This window comes from Gopherus evgoodei, chromosome 20 (genome assembly GCF_007399415.2).
Source record: "Gopherus evgoodei ecotype Sinaloan lineage chromosome 20, rGopEvg1_v1.p, whole genome shotgun sequence".
In the NCBI taxonomy this organism is placed as follows: Eukaryota; Metazoa; Chordata; order Testudines; family Testudinidae; genus Gopherus; species Gopherus evgoodei.
Window position 1 is genome coordinate 12882850 of NC_044341.1, and position 27352 is coordinate 12910201.

The 27352-nt window shown below is 50.8% G+C and overlaps 1 protein-coding gene across 1 annotated transcript in view; it reads left to right on the top strand.

The window, feature by feature from the left end:
* Nucleotides 1-27352, top strand: part of PTPRU (protein tyrosine phosphatase receptor type U) — a 278752-nt gene that overhangs the window by 96446 nt on the left and 154954 nt on the right. The window contains 2 exon segments of the mRNA XM_030539047.1: nt 402-530; nt 20597-20671. Coding sequence (XP_030394907.1) covers nt 402-530; nt 20597-20671 — 204 coding nt within the window.

Below are 27352 nucleotides of genomic sequence, written 5' to 3' on the forward strand. Positions count from 1 at the left end.
TCTGCTGGTGTGTGTGTGTGTGCTGGGATCTGTGTGTGTGTAGGTCTGTGTGTGTGTGTGTGTGTATGTGTGTGCTGCGATCTGTGTGTAGTGTTAGCTGCAAGACATGCCTTGTGAAGTCCGGAGTTGTGTAGATTCGCACGTCGTCAGCCTGCTGTTATGTCTAGGGTTAGAAGTTAAGTCCTGTCATGGCGAGAAGTGTGAGTTCTAGTAGTGTAGCCCTGCCTTGGGGGCCTGCCTGCCCCAGGCCATCTGTGAGGGGGGCTGGCAGGTAGTTTCAGCCAGGCATGAAGGTTTTTTCCTTTCTCTCTCTCTCACCTGGGCCCACTGGCTGCTATCCCCTCCTGGCTGAACGTGCTGCATTTCCCCTGGCACTGACTGTCTCTCTCTCTCCACGGCAGCCGGCTGCACCTTCGAGGAAGACGTGGATTTAAACCAGTGTGAGTACAGCCAGCGGGAGGACGATGACTTCGAGTGGGAGCTGATCCGCAGCTATGTCATGCCTCACCTGACCTCTGACCTTCCTCACGGTGAGTTGTCTCCTCCTCTCCCCCAGATCTCCCATCAACACCTCCCAGTCTGAGCCCCTCTGAGCTTTCCACAGGTCAGACCTATGGGATCCCCCCTCCCCTAACGCAGAGCCCACCGCCTCCTCCCCACAGCCTCCCACTGGCTCTTGCAGTTGCTAGGAGCAGAACCGCAGTACGGAGTCTGCCGCGGCAGCAGCTTGTCTATTCTCAGAGTTGCTGCAGCTTGTTACAGAGGAGACACCCACGCTGTGCTCTCTCTGGGAGACAGTACCTTGGTTCGTTCTTATGTGCAGTTTTCTTGATGCCATTTTAACATGAAATTACGTGTGTGTGTGTGTGTGTAAGCCTAATGCTTGGCTAAAACCCTACAGGAGACAGACAGGTGCTAAATGGCATAAGCTTAGCTGTGCTTTGATCGTTGAAGATCTGGCAGGCAGTATTTTTTCCCCCACGTTGTCTTAGATAAAAGACCCTGTCCAGTAACTCGTGCTGTGAGAACAAGGGCACATGTAACTGCGTAGTGGGGAGGGAAAATGAGCGAAGTGCAGCGTCCTGGAGTAACGAAGTTGCAATACTGCTCTTGCCATCTTTGGATCAGGTCGGGGTTGTGGCCAGCAGTTTGCAGGCGAGCGCTGCTGGGTGATGTTGGCGCTGTGTTCCCTTCTTAAGTCTCCCGTGAGCTACGTGTGATTCCCCTGAATGAATTGACTGGCTAATTCCTGCCTGTAAGTTCTTGGCCTGTAGCTCATGCGATAGCTGCAAACATTCAGTCCCTGCACCCAGGGTTGTATTGTTGCATGGAAGGCATTGCACAAGGCGAGTGTGACGAAGACCCAGGCTGATGGGCGGAGCGGTGACAGGGACTGTTCTCTTGGCTTTCCGGGGTTCTGCAGCACCTGCTGGTTTCGCCAGCAGTTAGCAGCGCCTGACAGGCTGTGAATTTGTCCCCGGGTGTCAGATGTGTGCCAAGTTCTCAGTCTCACAGTTGTGTGTGAAGCCCTGCACTGCGAGGATGAGCCCCAGTCATGCCAGGAGCCTCAGCCTGCTAGAGGAGGCGTGCCGGCCTGGCCCTGGAGTCCACATGTGATGGAGTGGGATGGCCATCGGCTGAGCCAGCTGTGGTGTGGCCCACGGGGCATCGGAGACGGGGGCACTGGCTCACGCCGACCTGGTTGTGGGAAGTCCTGGATTTGTGAGTGATTTCGCCCTCTTGTGGCTGGGCTCACAGACGGGAATGACTTTCTAGGGGTCAAGGCCTGAGGGCTTGGAGCCGGAGGTCTGGGGTTCTTGGCAAGGATCCCCACACGCAGTCACTGTCATCCTGCAAAATGGAGGCTTATCTGTGGTTTCCAGTTCCCAGGCTGGGATGATGGTGGCAGGATGCCCCCAGTTGGCCAAGGCCTGACACCTCCCCCATCCGGAGAAGACCCCTCCTGGCTGCCAGCAGCGGGTAGGAGCAGCTTGTGTCCCATTCTGCGTCTCCGCAGTGTCTCCCTGCTCAGCCCAAACCGCCTTTTCCTCAGCTACGCTGTGATTTCAAGCCCCAGTGCTTGCTGGACACTGGGCTCCCCATCTGCTAGGGAGCCAGAGCCTCTGCAGCGAGGACCCCATCTCGCCAAACCCAACCCATTGCTAGTTTCCGAAAGGAATGTTTTCTTTTTCAAAGAGTTATTTGCGCTGCCTTTATTCCAGTGAGGGGATCGTGGTTGTTTTTAAAGGAGTGGCATGCACTGCGAGGGGACTGGGGTGCATGCTCACGGTGTTGCTGGCTCTTGTCATTTTATCGCGATTCTCGCAGTATTTGGTTTTCAGGCCCCAGCTTCTGGAGCCAGGTGAATGTGGGAGGAGCCCAGCTTTCAGTGACGAGAAAACGCACGTTGCTCGCCCTCGTGGCTGTGGAGAAAGCATTGAAACAGGAAGCGGGTGTGACCTAATGGCTGCAAAACCAGGAAGGACTATACAGAGAAACCAAAGTGTGTTATTTTTAAAATGCATGATTTCCAAGCCAGTGCCATGATTTTCCAGGGGCCTGTCTCATAGTTGTTGAACTCCTAGGGTGTGTTTGATGGGTTTCTGCCAATGGGTACATCTCAGTAGCAAGGATGGCCTTGTGATGAATGCACCGGGCTGGGACTCAGGGGATTTTAGTTCTGTTCCCAGCCCAGACTCCCTGTGTGACCTCAAGCAAGTTATTCTCCTGCCCCCCCTCCCTCGCATCACCTCCCTGTCTCAATTCCCCATCTATAACAAAGGGGTTAGTGATACTGACCCACCGGGGGGGAGTGGTGTGTGGCTGAATTCACAAATGTTTTTGAGCTGCCCAGATGCTATGGTGATGGGCGACCGACACAGTATCTGAACAGCCTGAAGTTATAGTACCTGATGCTCTGGCTTCCTTCTGCTCAGGCCAGAGCATGGAGAGCGGGTCTGGCACCAGCATCTGGGAGAAGACAGAGAGAAGCTGGTTTATAGCTCAGTAGTAAAAATGAGTTTTATTAGAGTATTAACTGCTTTATAGAAAGCTCTTTACTGCTCCATCAATCTGACATGGGCTGTTTATCTTGCCAGCTTGGTCATACTGGTGCTTTATTCTGTTTTTCCTTTTATTTCCCCCCCTTCCCTAAACTCTTTCGTCCTTCTGTTCCCTTCCTGCTCTCCCAGATTGCTCTCCGGAGCAGACACAGGGTAGTCAGCACTGCAGACTCCATGCTGATCTGGAGAGGGACACCTGGAGGAGATGAGTCTTTGAGGCCTGCTCCCTCTACTTGTGTGTGGGGAACGGTGGGAGTATGCGTGGGTCAGTGGGGATGCTGTACTTTTAAATAAATAACTATTAAAACAAAGCCACCTGGAAATGAGAGCGAGGATGGAATGGGAGAGAGACATGGTGGGTAAGATAGGCTGAGAGACAAAAGGGAGAAAGGAAAGGAGGAACGAATGGGAAGTGAAGCAGGACAGTAAAAGACGAGGATGAAGTAGGAGAAGGGAAGCAAACTCCTCCAGCAGAGCTATGAGCATGGTGGAGAGTCGGAGTCCGGTGTCCTTGCAGCCTGGTAGCTGTTCGGATAATGTTCTCCATTATCGGTGGGAGATGAGGCCACTGACACGGGGTGGAGAATTTGAGGACAGGACGCAGGGGCCAGGGCAGCCACCTGCAGGATGATAAATCACATCATGTCAAGCATGTAATGGCAGGTGTGGGTGGGCTCAGCATCCATCTGCAGTGTCTATCTGTCTCCTCCCCTCCACTGAGCTTAGACACCAACGGGATGAGCTGGTGCCTTTTGGGTCTGGAACACGTTCACCTCAGCTCCCTTTCTCCTCTCTCCCACTGTCCCTCTCTGGGCTGTTCCTTATTTATAAGCTGTATCAGAGTGGCACTGAGACGTCTTGCTCAGGTCACCCAGAACTGTCATGGCTCTGCCTCAGCAGGAGTGAGCTTTGCTGCTGCTAAACTCTGTAGCAGCCCCCTGCCATTCTAGCCTGTCTGCCTGGCCAGCACACTCTGCAGGACTCTGCCCGTCCAAACCTGACCTTGCAGTTAGCAATCAGTGAACCCCAGCTCCCCAGAGACGTCTCTCTGCTGCAGTCAGTCCCTCTCACTGCGCGCTCATAGAAGTTATTAAGTTTGCCGCCTGCAAAGAGACACGGAGCCCCCATCAGCCTGCCTGGTTAGCTGCCGACCCACACTTTGCTAGAACAGCGCTGAGATGGTTTTGTAGTAAAACAAGAATAAATATATTAACAGAGGTTTACATGATTTCAAGTCAGAATGAAAGACAGACAAGGTTACAACCAAACCAAACACGCTTTCTAGCATCTAAAACTTAACTTGAGCAAGTTACAATCATTGTCTAAGCAGGTTTCTCACCTGCAGTCAGTTCTCAGTTCCCCTGGGGCTGAGGGATCCACCTTTCTCAGGTGTCGAGCTCTGGCCTCTTGTGTCCCTCAGGTGATGGATGCTCAAATCATTTTCTGTTTCTGCTTCTGTTACCTAAAGGCCATTTCGCTGTTTGTAGAGCCAGGAAGGCTTCCTGGGGGTATGGCCTCTAGCCCCCTGCGTAATCCTTACGTGGTCACCACTTGCTAATCTGATGGCTTTGTTTACCTTACATGTAAATATACTTCCATTGTGTCTGGCCTCCCCTTGCTCAATTTACATTGGAGACACAGTCAAGCAGGTGAAACAGTCCTCTGTCTAGGGTGGGCTGGGCTAATGCACTGCTTGCCAAACACATGTTAAGACCACATTTCCAGCACGCATCTGTAACTGTTTATACACTACCTGTACATGCCCCACGCAACAATATTAATGATCAGCGTGTTACCAGTGTGCGCAGGGCACCTTTTAGATACAGATTATGACCACGGTGTGTTGGGGCAATGAGTGTGTGAGGCCTGAAATGAATTATGGATTGGTGTGCTCTCTGCCAGCTGTTATTGGGGGCCACCTTGGTCACAGGCACATAGAGACCTCACCTGAGAGTAGTACAAACACCTAGGGAGTGACAGCCTGGCCGTCTCACTGGAGAAAGGAGGATAGGGAAAGAGAGGACTAGAGAGAGAGAGGTATTTTTTCACTGCAGAGTTAACTCAGGGGGTCTTGTCCCTAGCCCCCTTTCTGTCCACACACAAAACCCTCTCCCCCAGGTGCGTTGGTGCTTTCAGTCCAGGCTAGCTGGGGGTGGGTTGGATCCCTGGTTCTGCTTTCACTGAGGTGAGTAATCTGCCCGCTTTGCAGGGAGGACAGAGGCTAAACCACTTGAGTGCCACTAATACTCCAATGACTTCCCACAAACTAGGACAGACAACGAGGTTTCCCACAATTCACTGGGGAAAGAATGCTAGAGTGGCTTGACTTACTGCAGCCCTATCAACCATGGGATGTGCCCCCAGAAGTCCTAGTCACACAGACGGCGATGTGTGTGTGATCTCAATGAGGACATTTCGGGTGAAAGTGATCATGCAATGAGAGATTTCATGATGCGAAGGAAAGGTAGGAGTGAGAGGAGCTGAGTAAGGACAATGGAGTTCAAAAAAGCAGAGCTTGACAAATGCAGAGAACTGGTAGGTAAGGGCCCATGGGAAGAAAATCTAAGAGAAAAAGGCTGTTTAGGAGAATAGGCAGCTTCTCAAGGAGACAATATTAAAGGCACATCTGCAAAGTATTCTGATGTGAAGGAAAGCTAGGATGAATAAGAAGAGGCCAATATGGCGCCATCAGGAGCTCTTTAACGACTTGAAAATCAAAAGGGAATCTTACAAAAAGTGGAAACGTGGACAGATTGCTAAGGAGGAGCACCAAAGAACAGCACAAGCATGTAGGGACAAAATCGGAAAGGCTGAGACACAAAAAAAGTTACACCTAGCAAGGAATATAAAAGACAATAGGAAGAGGTCCTTTAAATATACTAGGAGCCATAGGCGCTGACTTCCCCTCTACCCGGGGGCTCAACCCCCCCCCCCCGTCACAGGCCCTACTCTTACTCCACCGGTTCCCCCTCCTCTTCCTGCCCCTGCTTCACCTCTGCCCTGCCTCTTCCCCCCCCCGAACACGCCCTGTCCCCGCTTCTCCCCCCTCTTCCTCCCGGAGCTGATCTGCTTGCCACGGAGCTGGGACGCACTGGGAGGGAGAGGAAGGAGTGATCAGCGGGGCTGCCAGTGAGGAAGAGGCTCTGGGGGACGGGGGCAGTGGGGGGAGCTTGGCTGCCAGTGGGTGCCAAGCACCTGCTAATTTTTCTCCATGAGTGCTCCAGGACTGGAGCACCCACAGAGTCGGCACCTATGCTAGGAGCAAGAGAGAGACAAAAGCAAGTGGCGATCCTCTGCTTAATGGGGAAGGAGAGCTAATAACTGATGACATCAAGAAGGCTGAGGTGTTTGATGCCTATTTTGCTTCAGTCTTCACTGAAAAGGTTAATGGTGAGCAGATACTAACACAATTAATATTAACAACAAGGGGGAAGGAACACAAGCCAAAACAGGGAAAGAACAGGTTAAAAATATGTAGATAAGTTATATGTATTCAAGTCAGTGAGGCCTGATGAAATTCAACCTGCAGTACTTAAGGAACTAGCTGAATCCGTCCTGGAACATTAGCAAATATCTTCTAGAACTCATGGATGATGTGTGAGGTCCCAGAGGATCAGAGAAGGGCAAACATAGAACCTATCTTTAAAAAAGATAACTAAGGAGACCCCAGGAATTATAGACCAGTCAGCCTAACTTCAGTACTTGGAAAGATACTGGACCAAATTATTAAACATTCATGTGTAAACATCAAGCAGATAATAGGATTATAAGGATTTACCAAGAACAAATCATATCAAACCAACCTTCTTGTACAGGGCTGCTAGCTTAGAAGATGGGGGGAAGCAGTAGATGTGATATATCTTTATTTTAGTAAGGCTTTTAAACACAGTCTCACGTGACAATCTTGTAATCAAACTTGGAAAATGTGGTCTAGATGAAATTACTGTAAGGTGGGTGTACAAATGGTTGAAAGACCGTACTTAAGAAGTAGCTGTCAATCGTTTGCTGTCAAACTGGGAGGGCACATTTAGTGGGGTCCTGCGGGGGTCAGTCTTGAATTTAGTACTATAATATTTTCCTTAATGACATGGACAATGAAGTAGAGAATATGCTTATAAAATTTGTAGATAACACGAAGCTGGGAGGGGCTGCAAGCACGTTGGAGGAAAAGATTAAAATTCAAAATGAGCTTAGTAAAGTGGAGAATTGGTCTGAAATCAACCAGTTGAAATTCAGTAAAGACAAGTGCAAAGTACTACATGTCAGAGGGAAAACTCAAAATGCACAAATGCAAAATGGGAAGAATCAGGTGGGTGGTGGTACTGCGTAAAAGGGTCTGGGGGTTACAGCTGATCACAAATAAGCATGATGCAGTTGTGAAAAAGGTTAATATCTTTCTGGGGTCTGTTAACAGGAATGTCCTGTGTAAGATATTCTGGTATCCCCGTCAGTGGAGCTTTTTAAGATCAGGTTGGACAAACACCTGTCAGGGCAGGTCTGTTTACTTGGCCCTGCCTCAGTGCAGGGGGCTGGACTTGAGGAGGTCCCTTCCAGCCTGACATTTCCATGATCCAGTAACTCAGGCAGGGCTCTGCAGTACGGCAGCTCACACCCAGGCTTCGCTGACCTGTGTGCCAGTCACTCACAGTAGCTCTGCAGGGAAGCCGTACCCACAGTGACTTGTCTAAGGTCACCCAGCAGGAGGTGGCCAGAATCAGGAACAGAACCCCAGGTCTCCTGGTTCTCTGTGCAGTGCCCTATCTGCTGTCCTCCCCGGTCTGCTCTTAGGAAGAGTAGGAAAGTCTATTGGGACAGGTCAGTTGATCTGCAGTGAACTCAGAGGAGCAGCATGCTCTGTAGGATCACTGAAGCTTATCTCATCTCAAAGGCCTCGGCTGCCTTCTGCTGCCCCAGAAGGAAGGAAACTCACCCTCACTTGTGGATTAGTTTGTAGAAGATACTCAGGAGTCACCGAAATGCTAGAGCAGCAGATATATAGCAGCAGTACCCCGGTCAGTAATGATGGGCTTGGCTTGGAGTGGCAGAGGGGCTCGATCTAAAGTAGGTGTAACTCTCCTGACTGCTGAGATTTTGACAGAACCCTCCAGCGCCAAGCAAAGCTCAGTGGATTCCCTGGGACCCCACTCAACCCCCATGACCGTATGCCATGAGATTCATGTTCCGCCCTCCACAGAGGAAAAAAAAAAAAGTGCTTCCCTGAGCATTCCCAGAATTCCTGGCCTCCAAGGGCTTGTGCTGCATCTCTGGCCACACAGGAAACTTTACAGCAGAGATTAAACCCATTAATCAGCCGTCCGTGTGCCGGGGCGGGGCGGCGCAGCTCCAAGCAAAGCCAGGATAAGCCAACACCAACTAGAACGCATCAGAAAATTAAACAGCTTTTTCTGAGTCCATTAATCTGGGGAATTCAATTAATTTTTTCTTTTGTGGCAAAAATTATGGCTGTTCCGTGCACTTAAGGGTCATTGGGCGGGTGAGCCGGATAGAGATGGCTTGAGACACAAGTGCAGGAAGACGCTGGTCAAGTTCCCTCAGCCTCTTAGCACATCCCCCTGCCTGCTCAGTTCGCTCCCATCTGCAGCACCTCAGCTGTGCTAAGCCAGACCGAGGGCGTCTTCACTGCAGTGTTAACGGAGTGATCGACTGCTGGGGGTGAGCAGCCACACTGCAGAGCCCTTGCCAGTGCTGGTTTTGTTGCTAGGGCTTTGGGGGATGCAGCAGCCCATGGCTTTTTGTGCGACTATAAACTCTCTGGTTGCTTTGTGATTCCTTCCCAGTGAACTGTGGGATTTGTCTGTCTCTCTGGGCGCACAGGGAGACTTGTGGTGGGAAGGCAGTGGAAGACTATCAGCACTTGAATAGTTTAGTCCTTACTGCAAAGTGGGTGGGTTACCAGATAGCCTGGGCTGAAAATATCCCCAGGCTTGGGGTTTGTGTGTGGACAGGAGGGTCCTGGGGCAAGATCAGAGTTAGAGCCCCAGGTAACTCTTCTGTGGAGACTGGCCATTCTTACTCATACTAGGTTAGCTTGAGTGCAGGTAACTTGAGTGAACTCTGGAGTGAAGACCTAGCCGGAGGTTCCGTCTACATGAGGAAGTTGCATTGGTTTAACCAAAGTTGTGATTTTAAACCAGTTTGATTAAACTGGTGCATATAAGACTGCGAGGATCCTCTTATTTGTGTTTGAATCAAGTTTACGTTGGGTTGACTTATGTGAATTTGAAATTGGTTTAAGCTAAACCAAAATAAGCCATTCTAAGACCTAATATAAGTGCAGCCTTTTGCTCTGGTTTAACTAAATTGATTTAAAAAACGATGCAGCTTTCCCATGTAGATGAGGTCTTTGGGGGGACTCAGCCGGCTCCATTGGGAGGTTTTGAAGCCAGTGCTGAAAGTTGAGGAGAAAGCAAGCAGTTCTAGTGCTCCCTGACCCTCCGGCCATGGCTCTGACCTCTGTCCTTGGCCTCCTTGTGTGAAAACTGTAGCAGCACATGTAAAAAGGATTGAGAACTCTCACAGTGTGAGCCATGAGTCTTAGGCTATTGGATGTTTTCTTTAATGCCTGAGCTTCTGGAGTGCTGTGATTTTAAAAAGCAAACAACCAACCCTGTAAATTTCTAGCCCTCTTGGTTGCCAAGCAAAGCAGAAGGCAAGTAAAAAGAACCCCAAATGTGTTGGTTTTTTTTTTTTAATCTCAGGAATTTTAAGCCAGCTGCAGGATTTTTTGGGGAGCCCAAACTCATGATTCCTGAATGTGTGGGACTGGCCGGAATGCAAATGCAGTCAGGTCAAAAGGCATTGGAGCAAAATAAACGTGGTACATGCAAATGGAAAACCCGAGCCACAAAGCTGAGAGGAATGGGCTCTCCTGGGCGCTCGTTGTCTCTAATTGATTCTCATTGTTCTTCCTGATTGACCTTTGCCAAATCAGGCCCTGCTCCGTGCCTCAGTGTCCCCATGTGTCTAACAATGATAATCATCCAGATGTGTAATGAATGTGGAATTGATGGAAGCAAAGTGCTCCAGCAGTGCTGTTAATGGAGGGAAAGACAAGAAAGAGAGAGGAGAAGAATGAGTGTCTTTCTCCTTGGGCCTTATCCTGTCTGACTTGTCTAGCAAAATGTCGCAGGGTTGGTTTGTTGGGTAGGGAGATAACCCCCATCCAGTGGAGTGTTTACTGGAGGGGGCTGGGAAACGCTGGAAGGCAGCTACTGCTGTCTTATCACCCGTCTCCAGTCCGCTCCGCAGCTTGGTAGATAAATAATATTTCATACCACCATTGCCTCTCAAGGGAGCACTTTACAAAGGAGTCTCATGGTCTTAGATTAAAATGAGTTTTTATTGGAGATCAGCCAATTTCAGGGAGCCTAGAATTTATTTGGACAGATCCTGGCTGCTGGCCATCGTCCCTTTTCCTTTTGGTTTGGGATTTTTCCCCCCTGCTTTCGACATGGTTTCTTTCACTGCCCGGGAAGAAGGTGGATTTCTCTCTCCCACATTAGCACCTGGTGTTTTTTGTTAGCTAGGTTTTTATTTAAAGGGACAGCGCCGCTGTTCCTAGAATATCAGTTCCCTTGATACAGAAATCTGGGAGTGATGACTTCCGAGGAGAGGGCTCTGAAAAACGATCGTTAGTGTTTATTATTTGTATTGAGGTGGTGCCTAGAGACCTCAAGTGAGATTGTGGTTCCATTGTGCTAGGGGCTGTACATATACCTAGAGAGAGAGCCCATTGCCCAAAGAGCTTGCAGTCTAAATAGACAGAGAGTGGGAGGGGAAACATAGGAGATACAGCTAACTTATCATCGGCATTGGCTTCACAGTAAAGATGCTGGAAAAGCCTCAGCCATTCTGTTCTTAAGGACACTGTCATATGGGCCCAGTCTTTTTCAGTCGCTGCTTCCCAACATGGAATCCCCTGGCCTATAAGCATGGCTGCATTCATTTTTCCTGGATGGGCACGTTTACATTTAGCCGTATTCATACAGGCATTCTTGGCTTGCGCCAGATCACTCTGGACCAGTGACCTGTCCTCTTCATTTTGGCCGTTCCTCAATTTTTGTTTCACCTGCAAACTTTATCAGTGAGGATTTTAGGTTTTCTTCCAGGTCACTGATAAAAACGTTGGCTAGCGTAGGGCCAAGAACTGATCCCACTGGAAACACACTTGCTCGATGCTGATTCCCTGTTTACACTTCGATTGTCCAAACTGCACCTTAACACCTTCCTCCGGAGACTGTTCTCCGGTGGAGCTGCCTCGCTTCGCTCTGGGTCAAGGGCATTCAGAACCCAGCTTGGTATCTCTTTGACAGAGCTGGTGCTGCTCCAGCTCTGTGCTGGAGATAATGTACCAGGCTCCTTTTCACCCTCTCGAGTTTGGAAAATCGCCTGTATTCACTGATGTCATTTCAGCCTGGGGATTTCCCATCGCTCGCCCTGTCCAACCCATGGCCATGGGGATGCAAAATGGGAATTGCAGCGTCTCCCTCTTCTGCCCCTGTCACTCTTCCCTGCCCAGCTTGTAGTCTCATTAGACGGACAGAGTGATGCTGAGAGGGACTTGTGGGCATGTTTCACTTGGCCACAGCTTGACTGGCTACCAAGGAAGATTTGCAGGCCACCAGCTGCCGGGGCCCACATGGGCACAGGGTAGCAATGGCAGTAAACCCCCAGTAGATAACTGGCTGTTTAATGCAGTCCAGCCCCTCTCAGCCCATGTGTACCTCTGCTCCCACTGGGGAGTGCTGGGCACCTAAAGACAGCAGCACCGTGAAAACAGGAGGACGGGCAGCAGTGTAACATTTGCGAAGCAGGATGGGCTTTTTGGTGTGAAGAGGTTGTTAGGCATTAGGGAAGCTGTGTGCGCTAGCGGATAAGGCCCTGGGACTCGAGAGCTGAGTTCTAGGCCAGGTGACCATGGGCAGATCACATCCCTGCTCTGTGCCTTATTTTCCCTCCCTACCTTTGGGTATTTCTATTGGGAGCTCTTTGGGGCGGGGACTGTCTCTCCCCGTGTGCTTGTCAGGATTGTGGGGGTTCTCCAGTTTAGCCTGATCCCACCGATATTTCCAGTGACCCGGTGTCTCTGCTTTCACACAATGTTATTTATGATTTGTAGCACTGTAGCACCAGGCAGTCATGGACGAGGACCCCCTGGTGCTAGGTGCTGTACAGACACAGAGCGAAGGGACGGGCCCTGTTAATAATAAATTAATGGAGATATCCTGTCTCCTAGAACTGGAAGGGACCTTAAGGTCATTGAGTCCAGCCCCCTGACTTCACTAGCAGGACCAAGTACTGATTTTTGCCCCAGATCCCTAGGTGGCCCCCTCAAGGATTGAGCTCACAACCCTGGGTTTAGCAGGCCAATGCTCAAACCACTGTCCTGCCCTGCCCCTGGTGAGTGCGTTCAGAACGCAGCTCTCGGGGAGAGGACCTGGCCCAGTTAATCCTGTTGCAGGATTTGACTGAAGCCTCCCCCGAGCCTTTCTAAAAAAATTCCAGCTGGCCCCTCCTTGCTGGCAAAGGCTCACGGGGCCTCGAATCTCCTCTTTGCCAGGTTCCCTTTCATACCCTTTTTGTGTATTTAAAAAAAAAAAAGAAAAAGGAACATCCTGGAGGAGAACAGTTGTTCCTCCCCCCGCTGTGTTGGTTCAGAGCGGCTGCTTCGTTTGTTTCCAAACATTTGCGCCAATGGCTGACAAAGCAGCCTCGGCACAACTCCCCAGCACAGCCGCCAGCCGGCCATTTCCACCCCTTGTCTCCGTCCCCCCTCCCCAACGAGCCAGACTTCCCCCCCCGTTTGCTGCCCTTGCCATGAGACTCTAGGAGTCAGCCGAAGAGCGTAGGAGGTCTGTTTGCCAGGAGTCGCTTGGCTTTTTCGGCCCCTTGGAGCTGCTGGTGGGGGGAGCTTGTTAATTGGACTCGGGATTGGATTTTCACAGCAGCCTTCAGAGGAATTCAAAAAGACTTTGTTAAATGGAGCTGCTGTCATTTCGCTCATTGCAGCGCCATCACGGGAATCCTCTGGCAGAGAAGTGATTTTTCTCACAGTGCCTGTGAATTGTGCTGGAAAATATGGTTTGATTAAACCCTGGGCTGTTCCCCTCCCCCCATCTCATCCCCTTTCTTCAAAGTGGATTCAGCTCTGATAGATGGCGTGAGAACGACAGCCCTGAGGATAGAAAAGTTCAGCTTACCTGCGGTGGTGGGGCCGCCTTCCCCAGTAGCGTTCCCTCAAAGCTCTGGAGGATGCAGGGAATTCCGTCTCCGTGGTCATTCAGTGCTTGGCCTTTCTGCTGAGGTGGGGCCAGCTGTGGCAGTGGCCATTGGGATGTGGTCATCTGTGGGCAAGGAGCTGGGCTGAGACCCACCAAACTTGGGTGAAGGGATTGTCTCATCTCTGTGTCTGTGCAGCAGAAGCACGGTGGGGCATTACCGTACCACAAAGGGTTGTTTCTGATTATTTATTTGATGTATTGGGGTTCTGATTAAATCCTTGTCATGGGTTACTTGTCTGTGAAATTGGCCCAGTTGTGGTGAAACCAGCCCTGTTTTGTTTTAAAAGATGCACACAAATGATCTCACGGCAGCTGTGAAAGCCTCCTGCTTTTCCAGGCATTCAAATGGAAGCTTCACCCGGGGCTGCTTCTCCTCATTGACAGGCAGATGAGATTGTGCTTTCCCACTTGATTCCTAATGATTCTTTTAAACGATTGCGATAATATTAGCAGCAGAATGCCAAGTGCTTTACAAAGCAGGTCAATATCATTGTCGCTGCTTTACAGATGGGGAAACTGAGGTACGGGGCAGGAAGTGACTTGCGACCATCACCCAACAGGCTAGGAGCGGAGCTGGGACAAGAACCCTGGCCTCTATAGCACCACTTCAGTGTTCTAGCCACAGGGTCGCACTGCCATGCTGAGTTTTGGGGTGGGTTGAAGTCAGTGAATGTCCCTGTACTCAGCCACCACGCAGCTTTGCAACCCACAGCTGAGGAGGGGTTGTGGGAAGGCCAGAGAACAGTGAGTTGTTAGGGGTGCATTGTCCTGTGCCCAGGCAGGGAAATGAAAAGACCCCGTCTCCCTGCAACCCTTCCCCTCTGTTCCTGCCGCCTAGCAGGCAGGGAGCCCTTGCCAGCTGTCCTGGGGTCGGGTGCTACCTGCCGAACGGAGCCGTCCTTGAGAGGGCAGCCAGTGCTGTCATGTTTCCTCATTAAAAAGGCAGCGGGGGGATATTGCTTTGCTCAGGCATGGCAGCTCCAGGGGGTGTAACCTCCAGCTTCCCTTCCCTGCAGCACCATGGGAGAGCTGGCTGCTGGAGGAGCCATGTCCCTGCAACATGGCTCCTTCCTTAGAGGCTTTTAAGGTCAGGCCTTGGCTGGGATGATTTAGTTGGGGATTGGTCCTGCTTTGAGCAGGTGGTTGACTAGATACCTCCTGAGGTCCCTTCCAACCCTGAGATTCTAGGATTCTATGAACATGCCTGGCGCCGCCCTTGTGCCTGGCAGTATTCCCCTTGCTTGGCAAGCTGGTGATGCTTGTTGCGAGGTGCATGATTCGCAGCCGTGGAGACTGAAGTCCCCTACGTGTTCCTAGGACACAGGCAACACTGGTGAGGGCAGAGCAAACCGCTTTGCCAGCTCTGCCGGCGCGCCTCAGTCCTCCCCAAAACGGACCCCCTCTAGGAGGGAGACCGGCGGTAAGTCCTGGGAGGTTCGGCTAAACTGGGCCAGCCCAACCCTGGGAACTGGAGGGAGAGTTACCTGCAAACTAGAGGCGAATAGAATAATAGAAATGTAGGGCTGGGGAGGACCCCAGGAGGCCCTCTCCTCCGTCCTCCCGCGCTGAGACAGGGCTAAGTATACCTAGACCATAGCCCCAGGGCGCCTCGGCATTGCAAACACCCCGCCAGGGCGAGGAAGCGGCATACAGGGGCACAGCATGCCCACCTGTGGTTGTGTGTGGTATAGCTGCATGCGGCAGGGTTAAAGCAAAGCCTAGGATCCCTTTCCGTGCTCTCTGGTGCCATGGAGCCACTTGTCCGGCACTTGCAGACAGGAGGACCCCGAGCTTAGGAGAAGACAAGGGACCAAAAGCACAGTGTCACCCCCCCATGAGAGAGCACAGTGTGTGTGTGCATGTGTATGTGTGTCTGCACTGCCCTGGATACAAGACAGCTGCCTGCCTCTGTGGATGGGATTTAAAGGCCCAAGACACAGTTGAATAACTAAAGCCGTCACGGTGCCTAATGTTTCAGGTGGGTGGGTGGACGTGCCGTCTCCATTGACAGGCCAGGCATATTCCAATGGGTTGCCCCGCTGTGCTGCACTGTTGCACTAGCGGCTGGGGTCGGGGGAGCAGCAGTGAAGAGATTAACAGCCTTGCCCCGGTGTTTGCAGTCCTAGCACACGTGTGATGGCTTTTCACGTGGAGCCCCAGTTTGCTGAGCAGAGTGGCTCGTTCTGGCAGCTCTGCCGCCAGCTCCCCGGGCCCTGCAGTGCAATGATCACTTTGGAGTGAGGCACAGTGGCTGGTGAAAATCTCAATCCGTTTCCCTCAGAGGTGTGTTAACTCGCTAACTCGTTCCGTTTCCTCTTGGCGCTGGCTGCACGGTAAGAGCCACCTCACCCCGCTTGTAGATTACATCTCCCCCTGGCTCCGACTCGGCTGTTCTGGAGGGTAGAAACTGTTCTTCGCTGGTTTCTGTGTGCCACTGATGGTTTTTGTCTGCACCTGCTTGATGCCACATCCGGCTCTGAGCTGGCTGAGCTCTGTCGCTTTATGGTGTGAACTGAAATACTAACGGGCATAAATTGCCGGGGCCTGACAAGCGGGTCCCATCTTGTCCTGCGGGGCCAGCTTGTAAGAAGCTCTGATGGAGCCTTTCACCAAGGCCTTTTCTGTAGTGGGACCCTCCTCCCATCTATCTGGGAAAGGGCAGGTGGTCACGGTCCCCACACCTGTTAATCTCCAGGTTGATGACCAAGTGACCCAGGTCACTGGCCGCACTCCCAGTCTGCCTTAACAGCCACTGCAGACTGTTGCCACCTGGTCCAGGTTCAGCAGCCTTCGGCAAAATGCACTGGTGCCAGCCAGGCCAAGCAGGCAGCTGTTTGTTTAAAAAAAACTTACCCCCAAATGCTCACAGCTTAGCAAAGAGGAGGGAGAGAACGGGCCAGGATGGACCACTCTGCCCTAGGGGGGAACCCACCAGCTCAGAGCCAGTGCACATCAGGGGTGGGTCCGGGAAGCCCACCCTGACACTGTCTGTGCTGTCCCTGCCCTGTGGGTAAAGAGAGACACCACTGCATGCCCCCCTGCCCCCCCGCCTGGCAGGGTCAGGGAGTTCCCAGGTTGGTTGTACAGAGCACCAGCTGTCATTGCCCAGAGAATCGCTGCACATTGCGATTGGTAGCACCGAGGTCTAGTGTTCCCAACCATCCATGATAATTGTGCACTCAGCCCTTTGCGTAGCGTCATTCTGTATCCGGTTTTGCTTCTGCTCTGAATGCCGCACACAGCGAACCCCCTCGGGGCATGGTGTCAATCGGCACGTTCGCCAGCAGGAAACCCCTGCAACGGAGCCGTTTACCAAAGCAGGCACCAAGCCCTTCCCACGCACAGAGCTGGCAGGAAGGGAACGGACCAACCAATAAACATCTCAACCTGTCAGAGCTCCGAGTTCGGATTCTCTGGGATGCACGGGCTCTTATTCTTACAGGGCAGAGGGAAGGTAGGAACTGCCAGACTGGTGTGGACTCCAGGTCTGTTTGGCCCAGGATCTCGTCTCTGACAGTGGCCAGTGCCAACTGCTGCTGAGGAAGGAGAACGTCCAGGACAAAGACAACATGCCACATCCCTGCCTGACCACTAGGTGACACTGCCGATAAGCATTCCCCTTCACACCCCTGGTGGTTAGGGGCTGGACCATGCCCTGACCCAGGAGAGTTTAGATCCCTTCCAGGACACTGGAGTATTTACTAGCACAAGAGGGTAGATTCTCACTCTCCATATAAATGTCTAATTAAACCTGTGACTTGCATCATTTCATGTGTGACTGCCAGGTGCTCAGACCCTGGAGTGGTCAGGTTGGTAGAAGAGCCTGTGATACTTCCTGGGGGTCCCCAGGGATGTGAGGCATCTTCCCGCCCCCCCTACTCCACCGCCATTAGTGTAGGAAGCCTTGTCTGTGCCTGCCAGGGATCAGCTCCCCAACTCCACCAGCCCTCCCCATGGGACCCTCAGGCCCCGCCGTTGCTCTCCAAGGTTGGCAATGGGCAGACTCCAGCCTCTGAGCATCTCCCTGGCATGTCCAGCCCCTGTTCCACTGGACGTTTGCAGTGTTCACCAATGAGCTGCTCCCAAAGGGATGGTACGGCCCAGTGTCTGAGCACCACCTCACATTGCCACGGCGCTTAGATATGGTCATAGTGAAATTAAAAGTACGTTTATTTAACAAGCCCAGAGATTCAAGTGACAGCGAGTAGAAGTACTGGAAACAGAGGGCTACAGTTCAGATACACTCATACCACACATTCTGGAGCCTAGACTTACTGACAGACACTTTTCTCTCGCACACGGCACTGCTCACCCAAAGCCCTTCTGGGGTTTTACAGGCTGACTTGGCTGGCTTCTTCCATTCATGAGAGAGTCATGCTGTGCGCTTGCCTTCTTGGTGCCTTTCCATGGATCAGGGCAGTCCTTCGTTCTCTTTCATAAACAGGGTGTCCCGTGCTGATTGTTCTTTCCCTGGGGCTTCCCGTGGTGAATTCACAACCTTGTGGTTAGCTTCAGGCTCAGGATGCAAATAGCCCGCCATTGTGAAGCGGACAATATACAATGACCAGACAGAGATAAGTGTCAATTACCCTGTCTGACAGGAAACTGTCCAGGGCATATCACCACCTGCTGTCCTGCCTTACCTTACGGAGATAACTTGTAGTGTAGATGTGTCACTTCTTAAGAATGATATTTACATACATTTGGCAGGGATTGCAATGATCGGGGGCTGCTGGCTCTCAGTAGAGACCTCACATACCAACCTTTGGTGAACTATTACGTGGATATCCAGTGTAGAGGATCCCTGTAAAACCCTATGCACCGTCTGTGCCCTCTGCACCAAAGGGTCCCGAGGTCACAATAGCTGTATAGACCAGACTAGAATTGGCCTCAATGAGATCTTGTGTCTGGGAGTTCATAACTCTCTTGAGTATTTGCACAACTGTGGCATACTGGTGCAAATGAAAGTGAACCCCGCTCACATGAATGATTTGTGTGTCTGAAGGTTTGTCCCCAGCGGTGGATTAAAGCGCTGCAGATTGAGGCCTGTGGACTGGTGGGTGTGTCTAAGCTGCACTCAGAGCTGTGACTGCAGCACCTGTAGGTGTACAGAGCTAGCTTTGATCAAGCCACCTCCAGTCACACTCGCAGTGAAGCTGCAGCAGCGTGGCTGGCAGCGTGGGCTCTTGGCTCCGGTACATACCTGGGGTCCCAGGTGGGCTTGTACAGTTAAAGTGAACAAGCTACGGGCTTCAAATGTGATTTGACGAAACATCTTCTAACCCTTCAGAGTCATGAATCTGTTAGCAGCAATCAGGAGCGATTTGCTAACAAGGAGAGGGAAACGTGCAAACACGTCATTGCTTCCTGCAAGCCCTTAAAGCAGCGCTGGGCATCCTGCGGCCCACTGCTTCCCGCAGCTCCCATTGGCTGGGAACGGTGAACTGCGGCCACTGGGCGCTGTGGGAGGGGGGGGCCGTGCCTGCGGACGGTCAATGTCAGCAAACTGTCTTGCAGCCTGCAATCCGATTACCCGATGGGCCGGGCCGCAGGTTGCCCGCCACTGCCTGACAGACTGATGCCTGCCACAGCCATGATGGAAAGCCATGCTGTGTACTAGAAAAGGGGCATTCAGACATACCCAGTCCCTACAGCTGAGATTGGGGCACCATTGTGGTAGGTGCTGTACATCCTTGTAGTCAGAGTCACACCCTGCCCCTGAGAGTTCACACTCTAGACAGACAAAAGAGGGAGGAGAAACAAGTCATGGAGGTGGAAAGTGACATGTCCCAAGTCACCCGGCAAGTCGATAGCAGAGTAAGGTGTAGACTGAGGTCTCCTGACTCTTAGTTCTGGGCCTGACCCACTGGCCCACGCTCCCTCTTAGTATGCACGTAGTTTATGATCTCTTTCCTCGTGGAACACAGATCTGAAATCCCTGCTTTTTAGTAACTCGCGGTGGCTCTGAGATGTCACCACAGCTTGAGTTCCGCACCCTGCCATATGTCTGTTAAGTAGCGAGATTTAATTAAAGAGCAGACGTCCTGCAGGCAAATATCTTGGCTACATGCTGTGTGCAGAGGCCTAGGTCCCAGGAGTTCTAGAACCCAGAAGGGATCCTGATGACCCACATTGCGACTGAAAGCACTTAGCTACCGTGTTTGGCTGCAGAACGGACTCTCAGTGCTTTGGATTTGGATTCCCCATGGAGCGCTTTTAACAAGTGCTGGAGAACTCCATGGGCACGTCCTGACTCTTTGCCTTGAGCCAGTCGCTGCCTGCAGGAAGGCTCCCAGCTTGCAGAACTCCAATCTGAAACCAGCCGGCGATGGAACAGAGCGTGCCTTTGGATTACGTGTCCGTGCAGGCAATATTCGCCCTTTCAGTGGCTCTGCCTTGTAATCGTCCTCTCTCATTTTATCTGGCTCTGCTCCCCTTCCTCGATTTGTAACGTAACCTGACTGGCTGGGAGAGATACTTTTGGGTGATGAAGTGGGGGAAAGACTAACCCACCTCCGTTCAGTACAGCGGCAGAGGTTGAGGTCCATCTCCCAAGTCAGGCATTCAGCAGCTGCCGCAGCTGGAAAGCAAGCGCCACTCAATAGGATTAAACTAGCTGCTTTGGTGAAGCCAGGTCCCGCCTGTAAGCTCTGTGCTCTGCTCGCTCACCTGACCTCCCGCTATTGGCCTCTTGCATACCTGGCGCTTATGTGCATGGGCAGATCTCCAAGGAGCAAGGCCCCAGCAGCTGGAGGTGGAAACCCTTTGGCAGGGTTGCAACACTTGGCAGGCCTGTAGCGCCCCCTGCAAGCTGTCACCTGAAAGAGCCTTGGTTTCAGAGCAGAGCTGGGTGTCGTTTTTCAGACAAAACTTTTTTTCGACACAAAACGCAGACTCAGGGCAAGTGAAACATTTCACCAGCTTGTGCTGAATTCACTGAATTATTTCGGCCAAGCAAACAAAAAGTCCAAATGTTTCCTTTTTACTGTTTTCAGAATGAAACATTTAATTTTTTTTTTAAAATTCAGAATGACTTTGTTTTGAATTGTACTTCTATTTTATTTTAAAACAAAGGTTAAAAAAATAATAAAACCCTGGACAATGATAAGCTTTCCTTTGAGTCCAACCAAGTGGTTAATTTGACCTCACGACATAAATATTTTGTTTTGCCAAAAATAAATGGTGTTTTGCATTGAGCTGAAGTGATTTTTTTCTCCCAATTTTTTTTTTCAGTTCAGCCACTGCATCGAAAAATCAGTTCTTCTGGCAGGGCTATGCCACTTCAACAGGGAGCAGGATTTATTTTAAGTAAGTGGGGGCTGTTAAACACGAGTGCAGTGTGATACTTCATTAATTGCCTTGTGAGTGGGAGATATCATACCTGTTGCTAGGGTTATCTAGCACTTGTGCTCTGCCTGTGGGCATATCCCTGATTTACCTCTGTCAGGAGAGTGTGACACAATTAGCCTTTCGCAGTTTAAAAATGTTATGTGTTTGCTTAGAGGGTGACTGGCAGTTTGCGCCTGTCTGTCGCCACCTGTTGTCTCTTGCCGTATACGTAGGTCTGCACTTAAAACTTGGGTTGATATAGTCATGTCAGTGAGGAGGAAGATTGTTTTAATGACATTTTTATACTGGCAAACGCAGGTATACACACGTATACTGGTAAATAAGAACATTTGCCGGTATAGCTTACTCTGACCCTTTCTAGTGTAGACAAGCTTAGCTTGTAAGCTCTTTGAGGCAGAGACTGTTTTTCCATTCTGTGTTTGTGCAGCACCTGGCACAATGGGGTCTGGCCCATGACTGGGGTTCTAGGTCCTGCTGTAATGCTACTAATTATCAGACAATCACTCTACAATTTCAGCAGTGAGACTAGGCAGAGCCGAACCCAGCAATCAGCACGGCTTTGGTTTTGGTGGCATTCTCTTATTATCAGGATGGAAGACCAACCAGTTGCGAAGGGTTTTTCCCCAAGGAATGCCCGCCATGTGGCTGGCAATCACGGGGACGCCTAAAGCTTCAGGAGTGTGGTAAGATCGCCAGTAATGAGAATGAACTGAATATCCAATCACGTCACTTTAAGGACCTAGCTAGAGATTAGGGTGAGCAGGCAGCAAATGTAAAAAATCGGGACAAGGGATGGGTGGTAATAGGAGCCTATAAAAGAAAAAGACCCGCAAATAGGGACTGTCCCTATAAAATTGGGACATCTGGTCACCCGACTAGAGATTGATCTGGGTGGCGCTGGATCTGCAAAGGAGGCCACCTCCCTTTAGAGTTTGCCATGAGCGTGATGAAAATGTGTGGCAATTACTGTGAAATGCTGTTATTATTGTCTCACTTAACTTCACCGTAATGCAGTGGTTTTGAGGTTGAGAGGCTGTATCGGTAACTTAACGATAAGTTAATTGCAACAGGGATGTTGTAATTATCCCCCAAACCAATTATAAACCCAGGAAATTCAAAACTGCAGTTGTACTAAAAAACCTTTATTTATTTATTAAGGTCAGAAATGCATAGTTAAGCAGCCAAACCACTTTGAATCTGCCCTGTAGTAACACCATGCACTAGCCAGTCCATTATAATTAAAGCATTTCAGTGTTTGTGTTCCCAGATTAGATTAAACTGAGTTTTAAAAACCTATTCCAGTTTCAAATCTTTTTTTACACCTCATGGCATTGCTCCAACTTAGCCCCCTGTGCCAGGCGCTGTACAGACCATGGGATCATACACATGCCGGGCTGCAAGGGCCCTTGAGAGGTCATCAAGCCCAGCTCCCTGTGCTGAGTCAGGACCAAGAAAACCTCTAGGCCATCCCTGACAGGTGATTGTCCAACCTGGTCTTAAAAACCTCCAGTGATGGGGATTCCACAACTTCCCTAAGAAGCCTGATTACCCTTATAGTTAGGGAAGGTTGCCCAATCTCTAACCTAAATCTCCCTTTCTGAAGATTAAACCAATTACTTCTTGTCCTGGCTTCAGTGCACATGGAGAACACAGCCCTCTTCATAAACAGCCCTTAACATAGTTGAAGACCATTGTCATTTCATAGATTCTCAGGGTTGGAAGGGACCTCAGGAGGTCATCTAGTCCCACCCCTTGCTCAAAGCAGGACCAATCCCCAAATGGCCTCCTCAAGGATTGAACTCATAACGCTGGGTTTAGTAGGCCAATGCGCAAACCACTGAGCTATCCCTCCCTCCTCAGTCTTTATTTCTCCAGACTAAACATGCCCCCCCCCCTCGCCACTTTTTAACATTTCCTCATAAAGATTTAGAACACCAGACCTCATTTATCTTGTTCTTCTCTGGACTCGCTCCAATTTGTCCACGTCTTTCCCAAAGTGTGGCTCCCACAACTGGACACCGTACCCCATCTGAGACCTCGCGCTGTGTAGAGCAGGACAATTATCTCCCATGTCTCACATACGACCCTCCTGTTAATACAGCCCAGCAGATACTGGCCTTTTTCGCCATATGGAGTCAGAAACATTCCCACTCCCTAAGAGCTTGCAATGTAAGGAGACAAGGGGTGGGAGAAAGGATACGTTACTGTACAGATGGGGAATTGAGCCACCCAGAGATTAAGTGCCTTGCCCAAGGTCACATGGAGAGGTCTGTGGCAGAGCTCCTGAGTCCCATCTGGCCACAAGACATCACTGTATTACTTAGATTTGTAAGTACATTAGAGCTACTGTAGGGTGTTCAGTTTTCAAACGATATTTGTAGTGTGATGGCATTATAACAGGGGTCGGCAGCCTTTCAGCAATGCTGTGCCGAATCTTCATTTATTCACTCTAATTTAAGGTTTCGCGTGCCAGTAATACATTTTAACGTTTTTAGAAGGTCTCTTTCTATAAGTCTATAATATATAACTAAACTATTGTTGTATGTAAAGTAAATAAGGCTTTTAAAATGTTTAAGAAGCTTCATTTAAAATTAAATTAAAATGCAGAGCCCCCCGGACTGGTGGCCAGAACCCGGGCAGTGTGAGTGCCACTGAAAATCAGCTCGCGTGCTGCCTGTGCCATAGGTTACCTACCCCTGTATTATAAGAATACCCATGCTCTGGGCTCCTTTTTTTAGCTTTTGGGATACCATCCCTGTCTCCGGGACAGAGGAGCTCCCCTCTCATATTCTCCTAAATACATGGCCAGATTGTCAACAGATCCTGGGGGCTGAGCTCATGTGAAAATCTAGCCCCGAAGTGTCCCAGTGAGATTTGCTGGGGTCAAGAAAATATAGCCCTGCACTCTTCCGAGAATTTGGCCCAGTCTGCATAACCCCCTGGGATTGCTAGTTCTCCGCCTGCTTGGAGCTGTGCTCCGAGTGTTTCCCTAACAGGCTGGGGAGCTGGGGGTGCTCCCATGTGCCCTCAGTGCTGCTCTGCTGCCGATCCAAACATGCATTGTGCTTGAGGTTTTACTCTCCACTTTTCTCTTCGAGTGGTGTATGTGGCTCAGGTTCCAGATGTCGAATCCTCCCTATCATCTAGCCGTTACTTATATTGCTAATCATTGGTACTACTCCCTGGTGGGGAAGGCGGCTTGGGAATAGCAGTGGTCAAGCCTAATGGATTCCCGTGGGTGGAACAGCTGCGATGGGCTTTGCGAAGGCTCAGCGTCCCTGTCTGCGTGCTGGGAGTGCTGATAACAGGCAGCTGATGAGCTGTGTGGGAACGTACCACCGATAAGCACACACAGTAAGATACTCCTCTGCGGTACTCACCATGAGTCAGCCCCAGCTGCCTCTGTCTACCAACACCACAGTACCTCAGCAATCTGCAGCGTATCAATTCTCACTGCACTCATTATATAGCTGGGGAGCTGAGGCACAGAGAGGCTAGTTACCTTGCTCAAGGTCACCCTGGAAGGCTATAGCAGCAGAACTTGAAGCCAGGTCTCTGAGGGCCAAAACTGGCACCTTCACCACTGGACCATCCTTCCTTTCCTTGGCATGGGAGCCCCCTTCTGTCACCCTTCCTGGATCCTGTCCCTTAGTAGGACTGGGCCCCACCCCACATGTCCCTGGGATTGCGGGAGGAAGGGCAGACAGCTCTATCCCAGTATGGGGCTCCAGACGGCGCAGGAGAAGAATGTGTGTCTGTTTCATTAGAGCACACCATGGAATTCACCAGGCTTTGGGTTTTCTTCCAGACCAGATCCTCTGCTGGTGTAAATCAGTGCATGGAGCATCACTGATTTACGCCAGCTCAGGATTTGGCCTGCAGAGCTCAGCACACATTCACAAGCTAGGGCCAATTTGGTGTTTTGCAGAATTCATGCCACCATGACATCAGCTACCCTTGGCTATTTGATTTGATCTCCTGAAAGGTGAAACGGAGGTGGAGTGGGGACGCGCCAGGAACTGGAACAAAGGGAATTTCTCCTGGACCCTGAGGAGTAAACCTCATCTGGGCAGGAGACAGAGCCTTCTCGGGGGCCGATCTGAGACTGGAATGAGCTTTCCCAGGAGTCATCCCCAACCTTCCAGAATAGTGAGACAGTCTTCTCCGCCCTGCCGTTGCTTCCTTAAAAACAGAGCAGTCTGCACAGAATGCCTTCCGAATATTCCCTCCCGCAGGCAGGCCGAACCACACGTGTTAGTAAGGCAGCTTAATGCCCGACTGGAAGGTTCTCACGTATGGTGGGAATGAGGACAGGACGAGAACCCGAACAGAGTAAACTGGAGTCAGAGATGGAGAAGCCCTAACATGTCTCAGCCCGTCCCTGGCCAATGCGGTACTGGTCCCTACGGAACATTCCCCAGAGGAGCCCATATGAACGTAGCCAGATATCTCCCAGTGTCTTTCCATGCCTGACGCCAGGGGCCTGCGCACGTCCCCCCGCCTCGGCTGCGATGTCATTTCTCTGAGTTCTCTCCAGCAGGTTAATTTTAGTCTCACTTCGTTGTCTGGCTTTTCTAGGAGGAGGCGAGGCTTTCATTTATTAATGAGCCCCTGGCAGATTGGACAGGGAGAGCGATTGCTTTCAGAAGACGGCCGTTGGCTGTGGTTCAGATATCAGAGCGGGCTGGTGATGGCTTTCAGGGTCCCCGCTTTTCCTGGGTCAAATGGAGCCAATTTCATTAGTGCAGGAATCATTTTGCTGGGGGGTGGAGGACGCACAGGCAGGGATGGAAAAAGGGGAGAGAGAAAGAAATCTACATGTTAGCTCTACGTTCCACAATGGAATTTGACTCCCATCATTTACACCATCTTCTCCCTACATCAGCCTAAAACGCTGCACAAGGACATTGGGTCCAGAGGGGTGGTTTCATTAATGGGGGTGGAGGGGTAAGCAAACCCTCAGGAGCCCTGGCAACAGGAGGACTGGCTAAGAGGCAGTGTGGACAGGGTGCTAGATTCCCATTGAGGAGATCTTCTTCTGGTCCTAGCTGTTGTGCTAGCACATTGGTTTAATCATGTCCCTGCCTCAGTTTCTCCTTTCCTCAGATAGGGATAAATGAGGCCTCTCTGCTATCCTTGGAGGAAGAGCTCTACAGAAGGGGTACATGGTGTGTCAAATCCTCACCCTGGGCTATATTGGTGCAGCTGTGTGGACTTCAGTGGCGCTATGTTGATTTACCCCAGCTGGGGATCTGGCCCTGTGTGCGTTTAGGAAGGAGTGATGTGCCTTTTAGTGGCTGCACACAGAAGGGTCGAGGTACCTACTGTTGTTGGGGTGATCAGCTCCCCCTTACAGCTTGGAGGCATGTGGTTCTTTGGGGGCCGAGGGAGGATGGTCCTAGGCCTCGCTGCATGTGAATGAGACAGATTTGTCAGGCCATTGAGCCTGTGTTCTGCACACCTGGGATCACCATGATGTGGCAGTTTCTAAGGGCCTCTCTCATCTGCAGTTTGCACCTTTCACTCTCCCTGAAAAATCAGTCCCCCCGCCCCTTGGCAAATGGACAAACCCACCATTCCCTGCTTCCTGCCTGCTCTCCCCCATCCCTGTGCCGCTTTGGCCAAGGGCTGGGATTTTTTTCACACATCTGCAAGCAGCTGATGAAATCACAGAAAAATGGCTCCATAGTAATCTAACTGGAAAGCAAAAAGCCCCGCTGCAACTGCAAAAAGCAGCATCGTCACAGATCCAATGCTACATTGGACCTCATGGTGGCACACTCCAAGCTAGAACTCAGATCCCTGCTAAGTGAGCTAAAAGAGAATCTCCCTTAGCTGCTAGCAGTATGGGGCCCATAACACACAATTGAGTAGTTCAGATTTCATCCAATAGAGGGCAGTGGTGCATGCATGCACTAGCCCTTTTATTACAGTACTGTTCTTTCCTGAAAGCCTGAATTGCCAGGGGAGAGTTCTTGGAAGAGAATAATGAGGATTAATTTAAATTAAACAGTGGTAAAAGCTATTAATAATTAAAGGACCACTGTCAAGAAAACAATGGTAGATTTAAATAAATGACTTGGCTTGGTTAGTTACAGCATCCGGTGTTATTAAAATGGAAAGAAATTAATAATCTCATTTTCATTTCATTGTGTCCCTGGCCTTGGTGGCTTGAGACTGCAGGCGATCAGGTCTGGGATTCAGACACACGCTGACTGCTGGCCAGTCCTGTCAGCGTCACCTTCCCATGCCTGGCCTTATCGCTCTCTGGCAGCTGCCCTGGCTTTCGCTGCAGTGTGATGGCTACATATATGGTCTGGGGGTTAAAGCAAGGGGCAAGGACCACTGGATTCTGTTCCTAACTTGGGGAGTGTAGCTTAGGGGTTAGTGCAGGAGGGGGCTAGGAATCAAGACTGCGTGGTTTTGTGCCGAGCTGTGTGAGCTGAGTGTAGTTTAGGGGACAGAGCAGAGAGGCTGACTGCCAGGACTCCTGGGTTTTATTTCTAACTCGGAGGGATGGGGGTTGTTTATGGACTGGAGGAGGCTGGGAATCAAGACTCCTTCATTCTGGCCCAGACTCACAACAATACTTAGGTGCCTACGCTCCTGTTCGGCTGCAAATGAACTCCACAGGGGCCT